At 39.4% G+C, this 20557-nt stretch overlaps 1 protein-coding gene across 1 annotated transcript in view; it reads left to right on the forward strand.

Moving 5' to 3' along the window:
- The first annotated feature begins 1213 nt into the window (after positions 1-1213).
- Positions 1214-20557, forward strand: part of TSPAN7 (tetraspanin 7) — a 121551-nt gene continuing 102207 nt past the window's right edge. The window contains exon 1 of the mRNA XM_027875629.1: positions 1214-1348. Within this exon, the coding sequence (XP_027731430.1) occupies positions 1268-1348 (81 nt within the window). The 5' untranslated portion in view covers positions 1214-1267. The remainder of the gene's footprint in view (positions 1349-20557) is intronic.

Below are 20557 nucleotides of genomic sequence, written 5' to 3' on the forward strand. Positions count from 1 at the left end.
GTTTCTTCATTTGTAAGGTTTCTGCAGTACCTCCATTACAGGGTCCTTCTGAAGATCAAATAAAATGAGTGTTAGAAGCACTTTGCACACCTTAAAGAATCCCATAAATGTCAGCTATTATTATTATTACAGCCTGGAGAGACACTGTGATAGAGAGGATTTGATACATGGATAGGATTTAGAGCAGGAAGGGATGTAGATTGTCATTTATACCAATACCCTTGTTTCTCTAAAATGATAATTATATTATCATCATTATTCCCTCGCTGTAGCTGGATAACAACGAGTCACTGAGATTTGTGTGTCTCTCCTTCCAAATCAGTGCTTTCAACTTTGCTTCCTCTCCACCTGTCAAAGGCTATTTTCCATCAGACGCCGGCTTAGCACTGCCCATCCCATTTGCCCACTGCCCGGTAGGATGATCAGTGGAAAGAAGTGCCGAGCAACTAGGGGACATGCGAAGACACCGTGTGTGTGTGTGTGTGTGTGTGTGTGTGTGTTCGCGCGCGCGCGCGCGCGTGTGTGCAGAAATCTAGGATACATCTATGACCCAATCCTCTGACAGCTGGTCAGTCAATCCAGAAGGCATTGGCAATGTCCTATTTGCAAAGTCTCTGTATGACGCGGACAAAGCCCGCGGGCAGCTGGGCTTAAGACCTGCATGCACCCGTTCTACCCCTTCCCTTGGGCTCCCCCTCCCGCACCAATTCATGCAGGAGACCTGCAGGCAGACGCTCAAGTACAGGTGTCCAGGTTCCTAGGGACCCGACTGGGCATGCTCAGTAGCTACCGAAGGGTTGGTGGGTTGTTCTGTTTCTTTGGGGGAGGGTTAATTCTTTAAGTGGGGAGATTTTTGAGAGGGGGCTGGCTCCTCATCTGGGGTCAGCTGCTCCGGCTGCAGCCGGGGAGCTGGGCCGAGCCCAGAAGGGTGGTGTGGCTTTGGCCTCACGGAGATAGAGACGGTAAGCGTCGGCCACGCCGGTGCTGCAGAGGGCAGGCGGAGCGCAGGAACCCGGGAAGCAGCGAGGTAACAGCAGAGGCGGCCCCGCGCTCGCGCCCGCGCCCCTCCCTCCTTCCCTCCGGTGCGCTCGCGCGCGCGTGCGCACACCGCACACACGCGCTCTCGTGCTCCTCCTCCCCCCTCCTCCGGCGCGCGCGCGCGCACCCACCCCACACACTCGCTCTCGCGCTCGCTCTCTCGCTCCCACCCCCATCCACCCACCTCCCCTCCTCCCGCCCGCCCAGCAGCTGCCCGAGCTTCTGTAGTATGGCATCGAGGAGAATGGAGACCAAACCCGTGATAACCTGTCTCAAAACCCTCCTCATCATCTACTCCTTCGTTTTCTGGGTGAGTACCTTCGCCGCGCCCCCCGCCCCGGGCGCAAGGAGAGGGGAAGCGGGGGCGGGGACTGGGTTGCCCGGACTGTCCGTCGGTCAGTCCGTGTGGGCTTGGGGATCAGGACGGACGCCGGGGGGGGGGGCCGGGGGGGGGAACCCTGCGCCCCCCGCGCGGGGGCTGCTGCTGCTGGTGCAGCTGCACTGGGGGTGGGAGAGAGGGCTTGCAGCAGCAGCCTCGGTGGGGGAGGCTGCGCTAGCTCCGGTACCAGCTCCAGCTCCAGCACCAGCGCGGGGGGTGGGTGGCATTTCGGTTGTCGGGTGGCATTGCTGCAGCACCAGACATCGTGGGTGCCCGCCTTGTTCAGAGTCCGGGCACTTGCGGGGGGGAGGATGTGGGGGTCGGAGCCCGAGAGGAGTGGGAGGTGGTGCAGTCTTTTGGGGGTCCCTGCTGTTTCCAAGGTTTCTTCTTGCCTCCGTTCTGGGAGGGGGGAGGAGGGAGAGTAAGAGGATGAGACTGACGCCCCCGAAGAAAGTTGCGAGGTTCGGTTTTATCCCCCCTCCCCACTTGACTGTGATCGACACCCACTCGCGTCTCCGCCCCTGCGTTTGCTCCTAATGAAGCTGTGAGAGGCAGATTCCCCCCCACTCCCCCTTACAGGAGCTGTTTCCCCGAAGAAGACCCTTCGAACTGGCTTGGGTATTCCTGGGTATTCTCTATTTTCCGGGTACCCACGGGGGGCGGGGGGGGAGAAGAGGGGGCATCGTGAGCTGAACTGGCTGTGGGTGGGAGCCCTGAATCCAGAGTGGGAACAATCAGCCCTGCGGAGCCCACCTGAGGACCTGGACAACCAAGGACCCACCGTCTGAGAAGGGGATTTGTTGTTTTTCCAAGAAATGTTTGCAGGTGCACGTCGAACATCTTCAGTGACTATAAGCAGTCGCAGCTCCTAGACCGCCCCCCTCCCCATCTCCACCCCCTCACCACCCCCTCCTGTTTTGCGAATAGCACATTTCTCCCACCCTCTTTCACGGTCCTTTTCCTTCCTTTCTGAAGAATAAATCTTGTTCCCAAATCAGCTGGTGACAGTGGTGGCTTCTCCACTCCGCTATGGTTGTCGCGGGTGTAATCCATCCCTTTCCATTCCCGGCGGCAGGGTTTCAGGGTTTAATGCAGAAGGGTGACGTCATACACGGACTCAGCCCGGGTGCTGGGGGTGGGGGCTGGCATTGGGAAGGTGCACCTCCTTTGAGGCTTATTGGGTGATGGGGGGGCGGGAGGAGGGGGTGGGGAGGCTCACTGGTGGTTAGTTAGAGCTTATGTCTTATCTCATTCCAATCTGCTCATGTGAGAGGTGCAGAGGTGACATTGCAGTGAGGCTCTTTTTTGGGGGGGGATTTACAGAGTAAATAGCTTCGGGTGAAATTTAAAGATTTCGCGTTCCTCATTTGCTTTGGTGCTGAAAGTCCAAACTTATACTTGAGGTCATAAACCCCCAAGCTGGCTACCTAATAATGTAAAAGCCCAATGTTTCATCAATGGGTGTAGATGTAACCCGACCTTTTTCTTTCTGCGATCTGGGTCATTCACTCTTTCAGTCAGCCACCTTGTAAATCGAGACTGCAGAAAAAACCTATATTGTCTCTGATTTGCTTAGCCAACCTTCAGCCCCCCCCCCATTTGCCCTAATTTTGCTTTGTGACAGTGCACAAAGATATATCTGACAGATGTAACTCAGTTCTGAATGAAGCAATCCACTTGTAATGGCTGAAAAAAAATTGTTATCTATAGAAAGAAAAAAGGATTAAAAAACAACAATTAATGTGATTTAAAAAAAAAAAAAACCAAACAACAAGAAGTCTGGCTGCCCCAGGATTCACAAATCTTTCTAGAATGGTAGTCTCTCATTCCTTAGATCAATGACATAAGTGGTATCAAGGTAGCACATGCCAATGTCTCTCAGCTGTTTGATTGGGGGAGGGGTAGATCCTTAATTGGTGAATAGGAAGATGAGCAAAAAAAAAAAAAAAAAAAGGTTTTATTTTACCAATAAAACCATATGTTAGACCAATGTTGATAGCCCTAATACCATTTTATTTAATTGCTGGAAATGTGGGTTGTTAATTGTTTTAAGTTCATAGCAGCCATTTCCTTGATCTACTTTGCATTAATTTTTTTAAAAAATTACTAAAATTCCTTCCTTTTCCCATGTATGCTTTGTTTTCAGATTTGGATGTAATGTAATTGATTTAGGTAACTATGTTTACTTCTAGGAAAAATAGAATTTATGATAAAATATCATTGTTAATAAAGACATCCTCATAGGACTATCTAAATCTTAATGTCTTTTTTCACTGTACATATAACCATCTTCCTTCCCCCCTTAATATATCTTGCTTCCCCCCTAAGTTCCTCTATTCCTTTCCTTTTTGGCTCCATATCTTTATTCCCTTTTCTCTTCCTCCCTTTCAGTTCTATGGTAGTTATTGTTGCATAAGCTATCTCAAATACCATTCTAAGTATAATCTAGAAGATTTGAAGATATGTTAATCAAGAATGACTTTGTATCTTATAGCCATAGCAAAAGATATTAGGAACTTGATTCAAATACCTTCAACTCTCTAAAAACAATTAAAAGCCATTTTAAGCTAAATCATTGTTATTTCTTATGTTTCTATGTAAAAAATGATTGTTCTAATGATTTTTCTAGTAGTGTGTGTTTTTTTTTTTTCTAGCAGATTTTCAGTAAGTACTGGGAGGACTTTACCTAGTTTTGTTGATACTCGAATTCGAAATTTTTATGGAAAGGTCTGGTTTGACTGAAATGGATATAACAGAAAATTAATAAAGAGTTGTTTTAGAGTTTTTGTGTCTTTTTTTTTCCTAGAGAAATGTGGTGAAAAGATTGGTTAGGGATTATATCTTTGTGTTGTCTCCTTGGTCTTAAAATAATGTAGTGACTCTCAGTGGCATTGGGGAAATTGAGATCAATTTGGGAATTACTCAGAATAGCCTCTCTTCTGCTGTCCCAAAAGATCAGCTTTCAATACACTGAGTCTTCAACAGAATTTTTCTTCAGTGATTGGCCACCTGCTGTTTGCATCTGTCATATTTATAGTGCCAGGCTGTGTAGGAGGTCTGGCAGAGGTGAGCCCACTGTTCCATTTCTTTGGGGTTTTGGAGCTCAGCAAAATTTAGCTTTCTGCTGCTTCCTCTCAAGTCAGTTACTATAGGGATATTTTTCATTTCTGGAAAAATTTAGGAAAATTCTTACATGAGCTGCACTCCCTTTCTGGTACTCATTTCTTCACCATTGTCTTTCAAAAGTACACTTCTTCAAGGTTCAGCTCAGGTGCTCCCTCGCACAAGAACCTTTCTCTGATTCTTTAAGTTTGAAAGTGTTGTCTTCCCTCTCAGAGTTTCAAAGGGCCTTTGGATCTCTCCTTTGCCCCCTTCACTTCTTACTTTGTGTTATTCTTATCTCTGTTCAGGTCATTTTCTACCACCTCCCTGTCCCCTGAAACACTGTGGGCAGTAGCTTGCCTCTCATTTTAAAATCTTTATATTTGCAGGCCTGCCACCGTGTGTGGAGTATAATAGTATTTTATAGATAGATGTTTTTGACCTGGGAGGTGGTACCAGACCTAGAGTTACTGCTGTCCTGGGTTAAGTAATCCAGTTCTGGCATCCCAGTGTACAAATACAACACACTCTTTAGTCACTGCTGTCAGTGAAGCAGGAACTAGACCTGGGTAGAGTGTAAAAGGTGACGCACTCATGTCTTGTACTGTGTGTATATTTATTTGCCTGACTTTTATAGTTATTATAGTTGTATAGTTATTATAGTGCAGGAATTGACTCATGATTTTCTTAGGGCTAATTTTGTGTCAGTAGATAGCTTTGTCTTTCATTCAACTATTCTTCTATGTGACTTAAATCTGGATCAATACTATCAAAATTCTGTACTCATTTATTCTGCTTTATTTGCAACAAGGTGGCATACATTTATTCTCTTAGGTGGTGTGAATGGTTTTCAAGAAGAGCAAAGGTAGACAATGAGATCCTTGTATGATGTTTGTGCCCAAGTAGACAAGTTAAATAGTGACAGCGGTCTTTCAGTTTAAGTATCTTCCCTTACATGCTGTGTAAGCTGATGCTTTATTTAACTTAGGATAATAGCTCTGGAGCAGGAAGGGAACTCTGGGGCCATTGAATTAGACCCCCTCATTTTAGACATAAAAAAGACGAGCTCAGTGTAGTGAGTAGAGCTGGGATTTGATTTAAGTTCAAATCCAAAGCCAGGGCTCTTTTCATGGTACCATTTATTTGTATGTTTTTGTTTTGATGTTTACATTTTGGAGGAAAAACATTCTAATAATAGCTTGTATTTACATACTAACAAATGGCCTATTTTTATGGACTCATGGTTTATTTAGCATGAGAGGTTCTCCTGACTTATTTCAAATCCTTGAGAGTCAGGAGGGTCTTTAAAAATAGATTCCAGTATGGCTGAGGTGACTTGAAGGTGATACTGCTAACAGTTTAGGGAAGAAGGATGGACTGGATGATTTGTAATCCTACGATTTAGTGATAATATTAGTTAAATTAATGACAAATTATATAGATTAGGGTATCCAAGGAATTTTATATAATGAGTAAAATGTTAATGCTTTTTATATAAAACTTGTCCTAGTTTTTAAGGGAAAATACCTCAAAAATTCCAAACCTCTCATGCTTAAGAGTGAGGATTATGTTTCCCAGCATATGTGACAAATTTTTTAAATTGATTAATATTTAAGGTTTTGCTGTTGGGCATTCAAATTAAAAATGACTTAATAGGGGCAGCTAGATGGCACAGTGGATGGAGCACCGGCCCTGGTGTCAGGAGGTCCAGAGTTCAAATGCAGCCTCAGACACATAACACTCACTAGCTGTGTGGCCCTGGGCAAGTCACTTAACCCTAATTGCCTCACCAAAAAAAATAAAAATTACTTAATAACATAAAAATAGTTTTATTTTTAAAGCCAGATTTTTAAAGCAAAATTTCCCATACCTAGACATATTGGAGTTGATTTTTCCCATCCCATAAAAAATTAGAAAAGTTAGAATATTCATTGAACTTGGAATGTAATATCTTAAACTCATCTTTCACTTAAGAAGAATTGATAGTTCTTTTTGGAAGATCTAATTTTAAAATCAAAATAGAAACTTATTTAGAAAATAATACATAAAATCTTTCTTTCACTTGTCCATCCTTATTTTTGTTATCTTTCTAGCCTGAAATGGTAGTGCCATGTGTGTATGTATGCATATATATTTTATGTATATATAATTTACCAGCAATTTCTATCTCTGCTGCTTTTAAGACTGATTTTTGTTGTTCCCCCTTTCATGAGAGATTTATTTTCCTTCTTGGCTGGATTTTTTCCATCTTCATGTAGCTAAAATCCTGAATGCACTGGGGGATAAAAATTTTTATTTTTCAAAAAACCTTAACTTTTTTTCATTGAATCTGTGCTTCTGAAAAGAACCTTTCAGTCTAAGGAATGTGAAAAAACAGCTTTTTGGTGTTAAAGAAATTTTCTTTTTAGCAATGGCCCTGGGAAGAATAAGGGACTTTATTACCATGATATTACCCAAGAGGTGAGTGTGGTTCTGGTCTAAGTTCTAACTAGACAATCTAGGAAGAGCTCAGAATTCAAGTGAAAACATAGTAGGCCTGGTTAAAGCACATTTTAGTCTTGGCCTTAGGTTAAAGGTTGTGTTATAGAGACCCAGATGTACAGTAGCTAGGTAGGTAGTAAACTGATTCTGCGTTGGTTTTGGAAAGGAGAGTTCAGTGGATTTTTTGAGTTTGGGTGTGGAACAAATGGGGACATGTGTATCTGTTGAAAGAGACCCTGAGGAGATTCAGATTAATTTCTCATTTCTTCTCTCTAGTCCTGAGTTTCCCAATGAGATGAAGTTGATTCTGGTTCTCATTCTTCCTCTACCACTGCCACAATGTCTGGTGGAACCAGTGGACTAGTTCAGTTTGGAGTACCTCTCCCTACCCTTCAAAAAAATACGCTTAAGCCTTATTGAATAGTAACCTAGATTTACAGAGACTGGACTTTGATTTCATTGGTATAGAGAACTTCCTAGTGAGGATATATGCTCTACCAATATAGGTTGGCACCTTCTCTGCCACTTAAAGCCTTAGCGAGTTGCCTAGAGCATTGAGAGGTTAAGTGACAGGTCCAAGGTCACACAGACAAGATGTGTCAAGAGAGCAGGACTTGAACCCAAATGGACTTTTGGACCATCTCTCTTATTATGTCCTGAAACATGTTTTCTTCATCTTGTCTTTGACCTAGCTTAAATCCATTGTCCCTCATGAAACTTTGTATTAACCCCCTAGACCACACCAATTTCTCTCTCTCTCTGAATTCCTATTATTTTATTTATTTATTTTATTCCTATAAATTACTATTTGTACTACTCACCAATTAAGACAACATTGCCTTTTATTATAGTTTTTCATTCTCTGGTTTCTCCAGTTGGCTTCTAAGATCCTTGAAAGCAAGGATAATAGCTTATACTTTAAAAAAAAATTACCATAGCTCAGACCCAGTTTTGTGCATGCAGGAATGCTCAGTAAATACTTTTTGAATAAATAAACTGACCTAGACTTAGGATTATAACAACCAGGGATAACCCAGGGATAAGTATTTCAACCTTGAGACCTTCTGCCAAAGAGATGGGGACTCTCAGGCTAGAAGAATTTTAATTAGAGACCTTTGGGTTTTGTTGGACCCAACCAATAAAGTTGTGAACCGGTTGATGAGTTTTTGACTCATCAGTTATTCATCAAACTCATTAGATATAAGTTATTTGAATAGGAATTTGGGGATGGAAAGGAGAAGATGGGGTATTGTTCAGTGATAGATGTATAAATATCTTCATTTTCCTGTCTAGAGTGAGTAAATATGACTTAAATGCTGATGCACTATATAAAACAAAGGAAATTTGAATAATTATCTTCATATTCCGTTGAGTTTACAAGAAAGAAGAAAATGTACATAAGAAATGCAGTGGAGATACAGTGGGCTAGACAAAAATCATTGCATATGGGGTGCTAGCACTCCTGTCGTGACTTGGGCAAGTTACTTTACCTCATTAAGATCCAGATTTTTCTCCAAAATAGGTATAATACTGTATATTGTGTACCTTATAATGTTATTTTGAAGAAAGAACTTTGCAAACTCTAAAAAGCTTCATAAACATGAGCTCTTAATATTAGAATTGATCAATGGAATTCTTTTAAAAATTATTGTGATCTTCTAATCCATATGGAGCAAATGCTTAATTGCTTATTGAGGTCATGAAAGCCTAGACTTCCAATAAGAACCATATTTAGGTGATTCAGAATCCTTATTATGTTCTGCTTGTTAATCTTCCTGGCCTCAGCTGCCCTGTTTTAAAAAAAATAGAGCTAGTAATTTTTTAGCTTTTATAACTCTGATTATAGCTCCGATATACTCTGAATGAATAGAACTGTTGTATTTTGATTTTTTTTAAAGATAAGTTCAGCATCGATACAGAGTAGAGGTAATTACTATACTGGTTGCAATACAAGGAAATATTTGACTTTGATCTAGTCTGGATAACAAATGGAGGTGAATTGTATTCTCAGCATGCAATACCATTGAAAAGTTCAGATCAAAGTCTATTAAAAATATGATATCTGGGATGAGCTAATAGGTGTGTCATGCTAGTTATTTTGAGGAAGAAAAGCAGCTGCATGGTGCATGCATAAACTGTTTTTGCTCCTATATAAACTTACTACTTAGGTCAACCTTTCACAAGATAGCTTGTCCTTACTATAAGAGGTGTCTTTCTTCCTGTCTCTTAGAGTGGCTTGAGTGCTACTTTTGCTGAATGTAGCATTTGTAGCATAGCAGTTGTTTGACCACCTCATTTCTGGCAGTAAAATTCTATGTTTCATGTCATTTTCTACTAAGCCTCCGGCAGCATAACTCTGCCCGATCATTTTGTGTGCTCATGTATTTTTACGATTATAGTATTTATTTCAGCTTTTGTAGTACAGTCATCTACTTAAGCATTCAGTTTAGCAAACTGACCACCTATATTCACACTTTGCACTGCGGTAAGCATGATTTCAAAGCAGACACGATCCTTTTCTGCTCTGAGATCACTTTGGAAAAGAAATTACCTAAATATAAGGTATTGCTTTTTCCCCCTGATTTCCCCATCTTGCCCAGGCTGGAAGTGCAGAAGCAATAAAACCCCTACTGAAAGGGAGCTTCAGCCTGCTCCATTTTTGAACTGGGTTGTTTACTCTCCTTAGACAATCTGGTACCTGCAGTGCCCACTGTTTTGATGCCAAACTTAGTGTGGACCTCTACTCAGCAGCTGCTGCCTACCGCAGCTGCTGAAGTTCAAGAGATTTGCCAGCCTCATCCACCCTGCTAGCTGGGATTATAGGCTCATATGACTACTCCTAACTAAAGTTTTTGAAATGAACTAGATATATGATCATGAGCAAGTTAATTAGTCTCTGAACCCCAGTTTCCTTGTTTGTTAAAAAAAATAGGGGATAAAAATACTGCTCCACATGGTGGTTGTGGTAGAAAGCATTTCACAAAATTTAAAGTATTATCGGTGAAGAACACTCTCTGGGCTACTTCCCCAGCCCTGCACCCAAACTGGTAGGTTGAATGTCCCGTGGGACAATTATCAGATTCAAGGTACTCTGTGGGCCCAAATTTCTAAAATTATATGCCACCACTGGTACACATCTTTAATAGTTAGCCAGAAGTCACAGTTAGCTCACATCAAAAACATTTAGTGAGATGTCACAGTAAGAACAAGCTACAAAACGTTCATACCTGTAAAGGTGATGCACATTATTGCCCGAGTACACACAATATCAGTGAGATGAGTGGGCACGTATATAGGAAGAAAGGATAGAAAGGCACACACAGAGGGAACACACATGGCGAAGAAAACTCACCTTTCTGGCCCTGCAGGGCCCTGATGCCCTTTCTCGTGTTATATTGCATTCACATAGTTCCCTACCTAACCCCCTTCCCTAGTGAGTGCAAAAGAAGTAATAGATGAAACATGAAAATCATATAACCCAAATAATGATACAGCTGAATAAATAGTAAGCCATGCTAAATATCATTATTTAATTAAACCCACCAGTTTGAGTGCCTCTGTATAGGCAGAAATAAAGCAATAGTTAATATATCTAAAAATCTAATGTTTTAAAAGATGAAGCCTAGAAATGTGAGTGTACATCCTATAATATATAAATTTTCTGTATACACAAATTATAGGTAATAGTGTAAACTAGATATGCTAAATCAAGAAGGCAAATTCAGTCTCGTAGACTTAGTAGAATGAGAATCATGACTGAAATATCCCATGGAAGTTGTTGTAGTCTAGACCTGATTCAGGCCATTCTGGTGGTTCAGATTCTGCATTGGAATGAAATGAGACACTCATAGACCGTTTAATAGTTAACAAAAGGAAGGTTACTTAGCCATAGCATAGAAAGGAGACTTATCAAGGATACAGCATTGATTCTGTTGAGTGTTGGCCACGTTAGTGCACCAGTTAAGCTTTGAAGGAGAACAATTCCTGTCTCCTCATGAGCTGGCCACTGAAGTCTTAAGGACAGTTTCAGTACCTTTTAAGGGAAAATTTACCTAGGCTACATGGCAGAAATTACTTCTTCCATGGAAAGGTATACCATGTTCAGAAGGAATAGAATAGATAAAAAGGATAGTGTAATTATATATTAAGATATAGTCATGTAAAGAAATCTAAAAATCATAGTGGAGAAGCACGTGTGGAAAAACAAAACTGATACTGTTGAGGGAATGTACCACAGATTACTTACATATAGATTGGGGTCTCCAACTATCTAAATATTTGTTGCAATTTTCTACTCTATGTTGGTGGTAAATAAAACTAAAGTTGAGCATAGTTTTATGTGAAAGCTAGAGTTTTTGAAAGCAGATTTTACAACAGGGAGTTATAACTCATTACCTAAAATCCAATAGAAGAAGTTGGTATGAGGGTGATGGAAACTATTCAGGAATGAAATTCTGAAAACACAAAGATTCTGATGAGTCAAGAGCTTTCTAGAGAGGTCAGTGTAGGTACACAGGAGACTTGTCAATTCCCACAGATTTTTAAACAACATGAGACGGAAGATGGATGCAAAACATATGGTGGAAAGTTCAAAAAGAAGCACTAAGTGCGTCCTATGTACTAGTTGCTGTGCTAGATTCGGAAAGTACAAAGACAGAAATGAAACTATCCTCGCACTTGAGGAGCTCACATTCTGTGAGCATGGCCACCATGCACAGAGAATTCATTTAACGATTAATGTAAATGTGGATGCACAATAAGAAAAACATTACAGTTCAAAATGTACTAAGGCAAGGGATGAAGGCTTGGGACAAAACTAAGTTTTTGTTTGTTTTTTGTTTTTAAGCTATGTTTGGGACAAGAAGATTGTCAAAGAATGTATAGCACTGGTGCTTGGTGGTGGAAGGGACAAAGATGACAGGCTGCAGTGAGGACACAGCCCCTAGATTCTTTGCTTCTGTTTTCTCTGCTAATGCGAATAAATAGTGTTTGATTGGAGGACAGGAAAAAAATGTTTAGTAGGGAACTGAAACCAGACAAGATAGCAAGAGAGAATAGAGTTGTTCCCATTGAGTTCAAGACATGAGGCCCCGGTTACATATAACAAAAGAATTGTAGTAAAATAACCAGTAGATGCAATTAAGCTTCTGTCAGTGATCTTTGAAAGATCTTAGAAGTGCCATAAAGTGCAGGCCAGGTGGTAGCCAGGATAGAGAACTAGACTTGGAGTCAGGGAGAGCTGAATTCAGCTCTTGACCCAGAAATTTATTTGATCTCGGGCAAGTCACTTAACCTTTCTCTGCTTCATTTTCCCCATTTGTAAAATGAGTTGATTGACCCTAAACACTAACTCCTACACTGAAGACTCACTATTTGACAAAAACTGCTAGGAAAACTGGAAAGCATTTTGGCACAAGTTAGTATTAGACCAGCATATCTCACTCTATATGTGAAGATTAGATACATTACTTTTAGATATAAAAGGACACATTATCAGCAAAATAGAGGATCAAGGAAGAAAATGCCTTTCACAGTTATAGATAGGGGAAGAATTCATAATTAAACAAGCAAGAGAGGATCACAGAATTAAAAATAAACTTTGATGATGTAAAATATAAAATTTTTTCACACATAAAAAACCAGTGCAGTTAAAATTAGAAGGCAACCAGTTAACTGTGGGGGGAAAAATCTTTTCAGCAAATTTTTCTGATACAGCATATATATATATATATATATACACACACACACACACACACACACACACACACACATACACACACATACATACTATGTGTGTATATATATATACACTATAGTATATATATATACACACACTATATATGTATATATATACTATATACTATATACTGTATACTATATATGTACATGTATTTATATCAGCAAGAGCCAAGTCGAAAGATATGAACAGGCAGTTTTCTTTAATTTTTTTTCTTCTTTTTTATCTAATATGTTTTATTTTATTTTCTCCACTTAATAGTATTTTATTTTTTCTATTACGTGTAAAGATGCTTTTCAACCTTCATTTTTATAAGATTTTGAGTGCCAAATTTTTCTCCCTCTACCTCTCCAAGACAGCAAGCAGTCTGATATAAGTTATACATGTACAATCATGTTAAACATATTTCCACATTAGTCATGTTGTAAAAGAAGAATCAGAACAAAAGGGAAAAACCGTGAGAAAGAAAAAACAAAAAACAACAACAAAAAGAGAAAATTGTGTGCTTTGATCTGCATTCAGACTCCATTCTTCTTTCCCTGGATAGCATTTTCCATCATGAGTGTTTTGGAATTGTCTTAGATCATTGCATTCCTGAGAAGAGCTAAGTCTAACAAAGTTGGCCATCACACAATGTGGCTGTTGCTGTGTACAACATTCTCCTGGTTCTGCTCACTTCACTCAGCATCAGTCCATACAGGTCTGTCTAGGTTTTTCTGAAGTCTGGTTGCTCATCATTTCTTATAGCACAATAGGGCTATCCATTACATTTATATACCACAACTTGTTCAGCCATTCCCCAATTGATGGGCATCCCCTCAATTTCCAATTCTTTGCCACCACAGAAAGAGCTGCTAGAAATATTTTTGGTCCTTTTCCCATTTTTATTATCTCTTTGAGATGTAGTCCTGGAAGTGCTATTGCTGGGTAAAAGGGTATGCACATTTTTATAGCCGTTTGGGCATAGTTCCAAATTGCTCTCCAGAATGGTTGGAACATTTTTTAAACTCACAGAAGAAAACAAAAAAATACAACATAGGACACAATTAGAGCAATTTTGTTATGACCTTTTAAAAAATAAATGTCTGTATGTATATATGTGTATACACACATGTATATACAAATGTATGTGTGTATATGTATATACACATATACGTACACATACCTATACACAATGTGTGTCTATATACACACACACTTATTAAAATGAATTGTACATAATAGAAATTGAGGCTTCTTGTTCTTTTTTGTATATTGAAATGTTTGCCCTTGTCAATAATTAAGTGTAAATTTTTTAAAAAGTTACTTTTAAAAATAAAATGAGAGAATTGTACATGCTGACCTCTGAGGTCCCTTTCAGCTTTCAGTCTAGGACTTGTCATCCCATGAATGTGGTAGGGGAAATGTCCCAATCTTCAAAACAGAGAAGAGGTTGGAATCTTCAAATTATAAATTGGTAAGATTGAATTATATTCCTGGCAAAATTCTAGGACATATAATTGAAGGAATGGGTTGTAAGCATTTAGGAAGGAAAAATGGTGATTACTGAAAGCTACCATGGCTTTATTAGGTCATATCAGGCTCATGTACTTTCCTTTATTGATATAGTAATTAGGTTGGTACATCAAAGGAATGCTGTATATGTATACATTAGCCAGTCTTTCACATTATCCTTGTATTTAAGATGGAGAAATATAGGCTGATAGTACAGTTAGGTAGGTTTAGAACTGGTTGAATGACTAGTTGAACCCCAAAAGTATTCATTAATCAGTCTGTGTCAGATTGGAAGGAGGTTCCCTAAGAATCTGTTCTTGGCCCAAAGATATTCAACATTTTTAATCCATGGCTTGGATGGTGACATATTTATCAGATTTTCAAAGGACGGGAAGCTAAGAGGGAGAGTTAACACATTGTACTCTGAACCAGCCTCATTGGAGGAGATAACTCCTCCTGGGAGGATTCATCTCCACCCTTTTCCAGAACAGAGAAAAGAGAAGAAAGCAACAAGTACCAACTAGCCAACTTTGCTCCTCACTGCACTACCTGCTGCCTCTGTGATGATTCTGGATAACCCAGTCCAACAGCTTTATTCTACCTCCATGGTAAACCTCCTATCTGTCCTCTTTGCTGTACTTACACAGCAGCCATACTGGTTTAGGCCTTCATTCCCTCATACCTGGACCATTAGAATACCCTCCTGATTGCATTCAGCTTTTCCCCATTTTATTCTATCTTTCACATACCTACAAAACTGATATTCTTAAAACACTCATCTCACTATGCTCACACTGCTTCCAGGATAAAATATTAACATCTCTGGTTTTTAAAGCCCTGTACAATCTTGCTATAGTCTCCTTTTCCGGGTTTATTGCGCATTCCAGACAAATTAGCTGACACATACGATATTCTTTTCCTGTCTTCATGTTTTTTGCACAGGCCACCCCTCTCTCCTATTCTTATTATCTCCCTTCTACCACCCCCAAATTCACCTCCTTACCTGCGCCTCCTGAAATCCCTAACTTTCCTTAAGGCTTGATTTAGATGCCGTCTCCTGTAGGCAATCTATCTTGATCCTTATAGTTTCCTTGTAGCTTTTTCCCAATTCCAGTTTACTTGGGGGGGAAAACTTCCTTTGTATACATTTTGTATGATTTTTGGGTGTACATAATGTTTTCTTCCAACAGAATGTAAATTCCTTAAGTGGGGCTGGGACATCCTTTTTTTTTTTTTTTTTGTCTTTGCTTATGTAGCACCTAGCATAGTGCCTGGCATATAGTAATAACTTAATAAATTGATTGTTGAATAAAATTTTCACTAGGGTGCCCAACTTGAATTACTAGTGAATTTATCTTGTTCTATGTAGCTGGTTTCTAAAAAGATAGAATTCAGAGGTGGAAAAGGGTACTTATTTTCCTAATTTATATGCCCTTCTGCTCCACCCCAGTGCCAGGCCCACAATAACTTTAATGTGGTTGTAGATATCAATGAAAACCTATCCATTTATTTCGAAAGCCTTGAGACTATTCCATGTGAACTCTCTCTTCTCCCCTTCTTTTCACATCAAAACTATTGACATCATCCCTCACACTCTCCTTCTTTTTTCCATTCTGTGACAATGAGATGATCCTTCTCCTTGCCAAGTTCATCCCATCCAACATGCGCCTTTGATCTTATATTCCATCCCCTCCTTTCTTTCCAGAAGATTGCAGCTTCAATTCTCTATCTTCAACCTCTTCCTATTGACCAGTTTCTTCACACTTGCCTTAAAACATGCCCAAGTTCTCCCTCATCCTTAAAAATCCTTCACTAGATCCTACCATCCCCTCAAACCGTCATCCTATATCTTTCTTCCTTTTTTCAGTCATTTCCTAGAGAAAGTTGTTTACCTCATTGCCCTCAAGAAACTTATAACTTACCACATCACAGGCACTTAATAGATGTTTGAATTGAATTTTTCCTCTTAATAACTCTTACCAGGCTTCATTTTGTTCTTTGAGGACAGTGATGTTCACGTGCCACCCAGGCCTGGTGAAGCTTTTCATTTTCTTTTCAGATCTTCGTTGGTGATCTTTGTCCTTAGCTAGAAATGTAGTCATCATACTTTCAGTAAAAAAATAGTTGGATTAAACTACTGTAGTTCCTTCTTTGGGTGACCTCCTCCATAGGGCAGCTGTCACTCTCAGTTCTAGGGGTTACTCACTGGCTTTACTTCTGAAATTATAGTTCAAAAGCTCTTACTGACATGCTTCCCATTAACAGTTAGCCAGTAGACACAATTAACTTTTGGCACAGGAATTGAATAAGGGAGCGTAGTAACAGTAATTTACCCTCCAGTCTCCCACAAACTTGGGGCATACTCTCCCAAAAATACACATATAGCCCATGAGAAGAGCAGGCTCAAAATTAGAGTATAGTGATAATGAAACCTGTGTGCAGAGAACTTGTATAGTCAAAGCACTTCACAGCTTGTGGTATTGAGGGCCTAGAAGTACTTTCTCCCTTAGAGTCTTCATGAAGCTACCTTTGGGCCCTGTGTACATTGCATAGCGAGATTCATGAGGTCTGTTCCTCTCCATAGGCTGGATCTTGAAGGCCAGGGCTAGCGCTCTTTGGAGTGTTCACAACTAGCTGTTTTCTTTGCTGCCAAAGGGTTACACTCCTTAAAGCTACATCTTCCCTTGAGTGACAGCTTTTTTTGTATCTGTGTTTCTCTGAAGTGTGTCTCTGCTCTTTCAAACTGTGCCTCAAAATCTTTTTTGACATGAGGAACTGCTGGATGGAATATCTCTCACATCTTTACCGGATGCCATGGCCAGTGGAGGGAGAGAGGAATCCCATTCTCCACCTACCTCCACAAAGTCCTTCTGACCCTGCACTCCTAGCTTGTAACTACATCCTGGACTTAGCTGTTACAGAGGCATATCCAATTTTTGGTCACCCAATGAGGTTGTTCCTTTAGTTCTCTCAGAGGAAGGAGTTTACACTCTAGAAAGGAGTGTAGCTGAAATTCTACAGTTAGTTTAACACCTTTTTTTTAACCAAATTGGTCACAATTTGTGACTAAATCCTATATTATATCAACTGAATTGGAGGGAGGAGGAAGTTTACAGCTTCCCTCCCTTACAACATTTTTATCTGGCAGTCAAGTAAACAAAGATAATTTAAGGGTTGGTTACAATGAGAATGAATTGTTGGATTTCATCTTCATGGGAATTTTATTTATCTAAATGATGAAACTAAAGATAAGCTACCTTTGACACAAGGAAAACCCTCCTTATGTACTTAGGTTTCATTATTCTTGATGCACAGTTATGAACTGTTTGCATTTCTTCTTCAATAAATAAATCTTGGGCACTATATATGCATCCTATTTTCCACTCAAATCTGTATACATCGAGATTAGTATTTTTCATTTGCCTCAGCTAACTCATATACCTATCTGTCTATCTGTGTATCTATCTATCTGCCTGTCTGTCAGTCTCTTTCTATCATCTCTCTAATCTTCATATTCTATTTATTTGTTCATTTATTCATTTACTTTTGGAGACTAGATCTCCCTATTTCTACAGGGCTGAAAGTGCAGTGACCACTCATAGGCCCAGTCCCACTGTTGATCATCACAGAAGCTTTACTTAATGAGCTCCAGATTTTGGACCTTCTCCCCAACACAGGCGGCCTAGTGGCCTCCCACTCTCAGGGACTTTTCATATTGGTGCCAGACTTAGTTACAGATATTTGATTAGCTTTAGCTCTGTGGCAGCTCAGAACTCTGGAACTTAAAGAATCCACCAGCTCCAGTCTCCCTTGGTAGCAGGGACTTCAGAGGTGCATCTTTGCTGTTATTTTTGACATGCAGCATGATGTAATGGATAGAACCATGGGTTCAGATCCCACCTTAGTCACTGATTAGCTTTGTAACCGGTGCATAATTTTCTTATCTCTGAAATGAGAGGGTTGGACTTGGATGGCCTTTAAGGTCCCCTCCATCTATGATCCTAGAAGTTCACCCTCACCCTGATTCCCACCAGAGTGGCCTGAGAAAATGACTCTGAAAAGGGGAAAGCTATGTTGGCAAGATCTTTCTCTGGAATAGTAATGGATCAGGTAGAAGCCTACTTACAGGCTTCTTTATCATCACAACTTGAGGACTGAATACTGCCTTAACTCCCCTTTGCTCTGTGGAGTCTCAGGAACATGCTGGTGCATCTGGATGCTGCACTTTTATACTGTGTCTTCTGACCCTATTATGACCCTATTATGTGCTGGCTTCCCTTGCTGCCAGTCTTCTTCCTATACTCTCCATTACAAAATTACCCAGATTCTGTTTGGCACAAAGTCTTACTCGTTGGGAGATTCTTCTTTGGAACCAGGCATCCCTGGAAATACAGTCTCTTCTATCAAGTATCTCCATAAAGCAGATCACAGATAGACCCTTAGAAGTGGCAAGCACCTTAAAGATAGTATCTAGTCCAGTTTTCTTTCCTACTATATTTTATAAGTGGAGAAATTGAAGCTTAAGGAGGCTAAATGACTTGTCCATGACCTCATAACTGCCCCACAGGGCAGGAGGGACTTTATTCCAGGTTGCTTTTGTCTTGAGTAACGTGTACTTTACTTTCTACTATACCCTACCCTTACGTGAGCAATTCTGTACATTTATATAATCAGCATCATTGAAGAGTATGTTGAATTGAAAATAACTAAAGAAAAAATATACATTTTTTATTTTAAAAATAGTAAAATTCATGATATAGAGTTTTTCTTCTTTTTTCCCCCTTAATGTTTGCTTATAGTGACTAGGTCCTCATTTGTCCAGGAGAGTTCTGATTTTTAAAATTATGTTCCTCTTATCCCTATAAATATCCTGGTAACTGAATTAATTAAGTCAGTAAGCATTGAATCATAAATATCCAGGATAGTATAGAAGTCTGAACTTGCGATTGAGGATTCAAATCTTGTCTTGAAATAAATTATCTCTGTTGCTTTGGACAAGTCACTTAATCTTGCTGGGCCTCAGTTTCCTCATCTATAAAATGGAGGTAGTAAGGCTTACAGTCAAAGGGCTATTTGGAGAAAAGTATTTTATAATCCCTAAAACCATTTATAAATGTGAATTTGTATATAGTAATGTCACAAGAGAAAAATTAGAGGCTGAAAAACATTAGTTACCCATAAATGTGTAGCTCATATTATGTTTATATATATCTTTGTATATAGAATATATGTGTAGTTTGGGTGGTGGTATAAAGATGGCCATGACATTTCAAATGTAAAGCCCCTGAACAGCTTCGTGTGTGGGCTAATGTAAGTCCGATTAGTTATGGTAACATCATAAAGTCAATTGGTATTGAAAGTAATTGTGTTGCTGATTATTACCAGGTATTTTTTATACATAGTTAATATGTATATAATTTGAAGTTGTTTTCAGTGTATTCAAAATTATTTAATGTAATTTTATCTTTTAAAATAAAGGTAATTTGTTAAATACATAAACATCTGATTGAATGTTTATGCTTTTAGAACATTTCTGCATAATAAATTCATAACTCAAATCCTTTATCAGACCATGGCTTCTGATTCTTAGTTTAGAAAATGCAATTACTATAATTCTGCTTAAGAGAGATGAACAATATTTATAGTCACTTCAGAAAATATAATTTTTCGGTCTGTGTATGAGCTAGGAAAACATGATATTTTTTTCTTGATTGCTGCATATGCACTTTGCAATTAGCATATGTTAAATATTACAGAAGGGAAAATATTTGTCTGAATTCCAAGCGTATGTATTATATGCTAAAAGAGTGGAAATTTAGATTTTGCATACATAAAAGCACATGATTAGCCCCTCTACCCCCCAATATATATTTATGATGTTTGGAAGTAAGACTGATACCTGTCACTAAGCTAAATGGATTTTATTAGGGTTTTATTTTCTATGATAATTTGTGTTTTAGGGGGCATAAGTTGATTTGACATTTATTGTGTAGCTACGTGGTGTAGGCCAGAGTACCAGATTTGGAATAGGGGTCCGGATTTACATCTTAATTCTGTTACTTTACCACCTGTGTGATGTTTGGCATTGCTTCAACTCATGCATTTTATAGATAAGGAAACTGAAAGATAAGGAGTTAGACTAGGATAGAGTTAAGACATATTTTAGCTCTAAATGCTTTGACTCTAATGTCTATGATAATCCACTATATGAAATTTTGTGAGTAGATTTTTATATTACTTTTTATTACTTTTTGTCCTCAAATGTTTGTTTTTAGTATGCATTACCTATTGCTAGGGCTGCTAGGTGGTGCAGTGGATAAAGCATC

Source organism: Vombatus ursinus, unplaced genomic scaffold (genome assembly GCF_900497805.2).
Source record: "Vombatus ursinus unplaced genomic scaffold, bare-nosed wombat genome assembly UNPS02014809.1, whole genome shotgun sequence".
NCBI lineage: Eukaryota > Metazoa > Chordata > Mammalia > Diprotodontia > Vombatidae > Vombatus > Vombatus ursinus.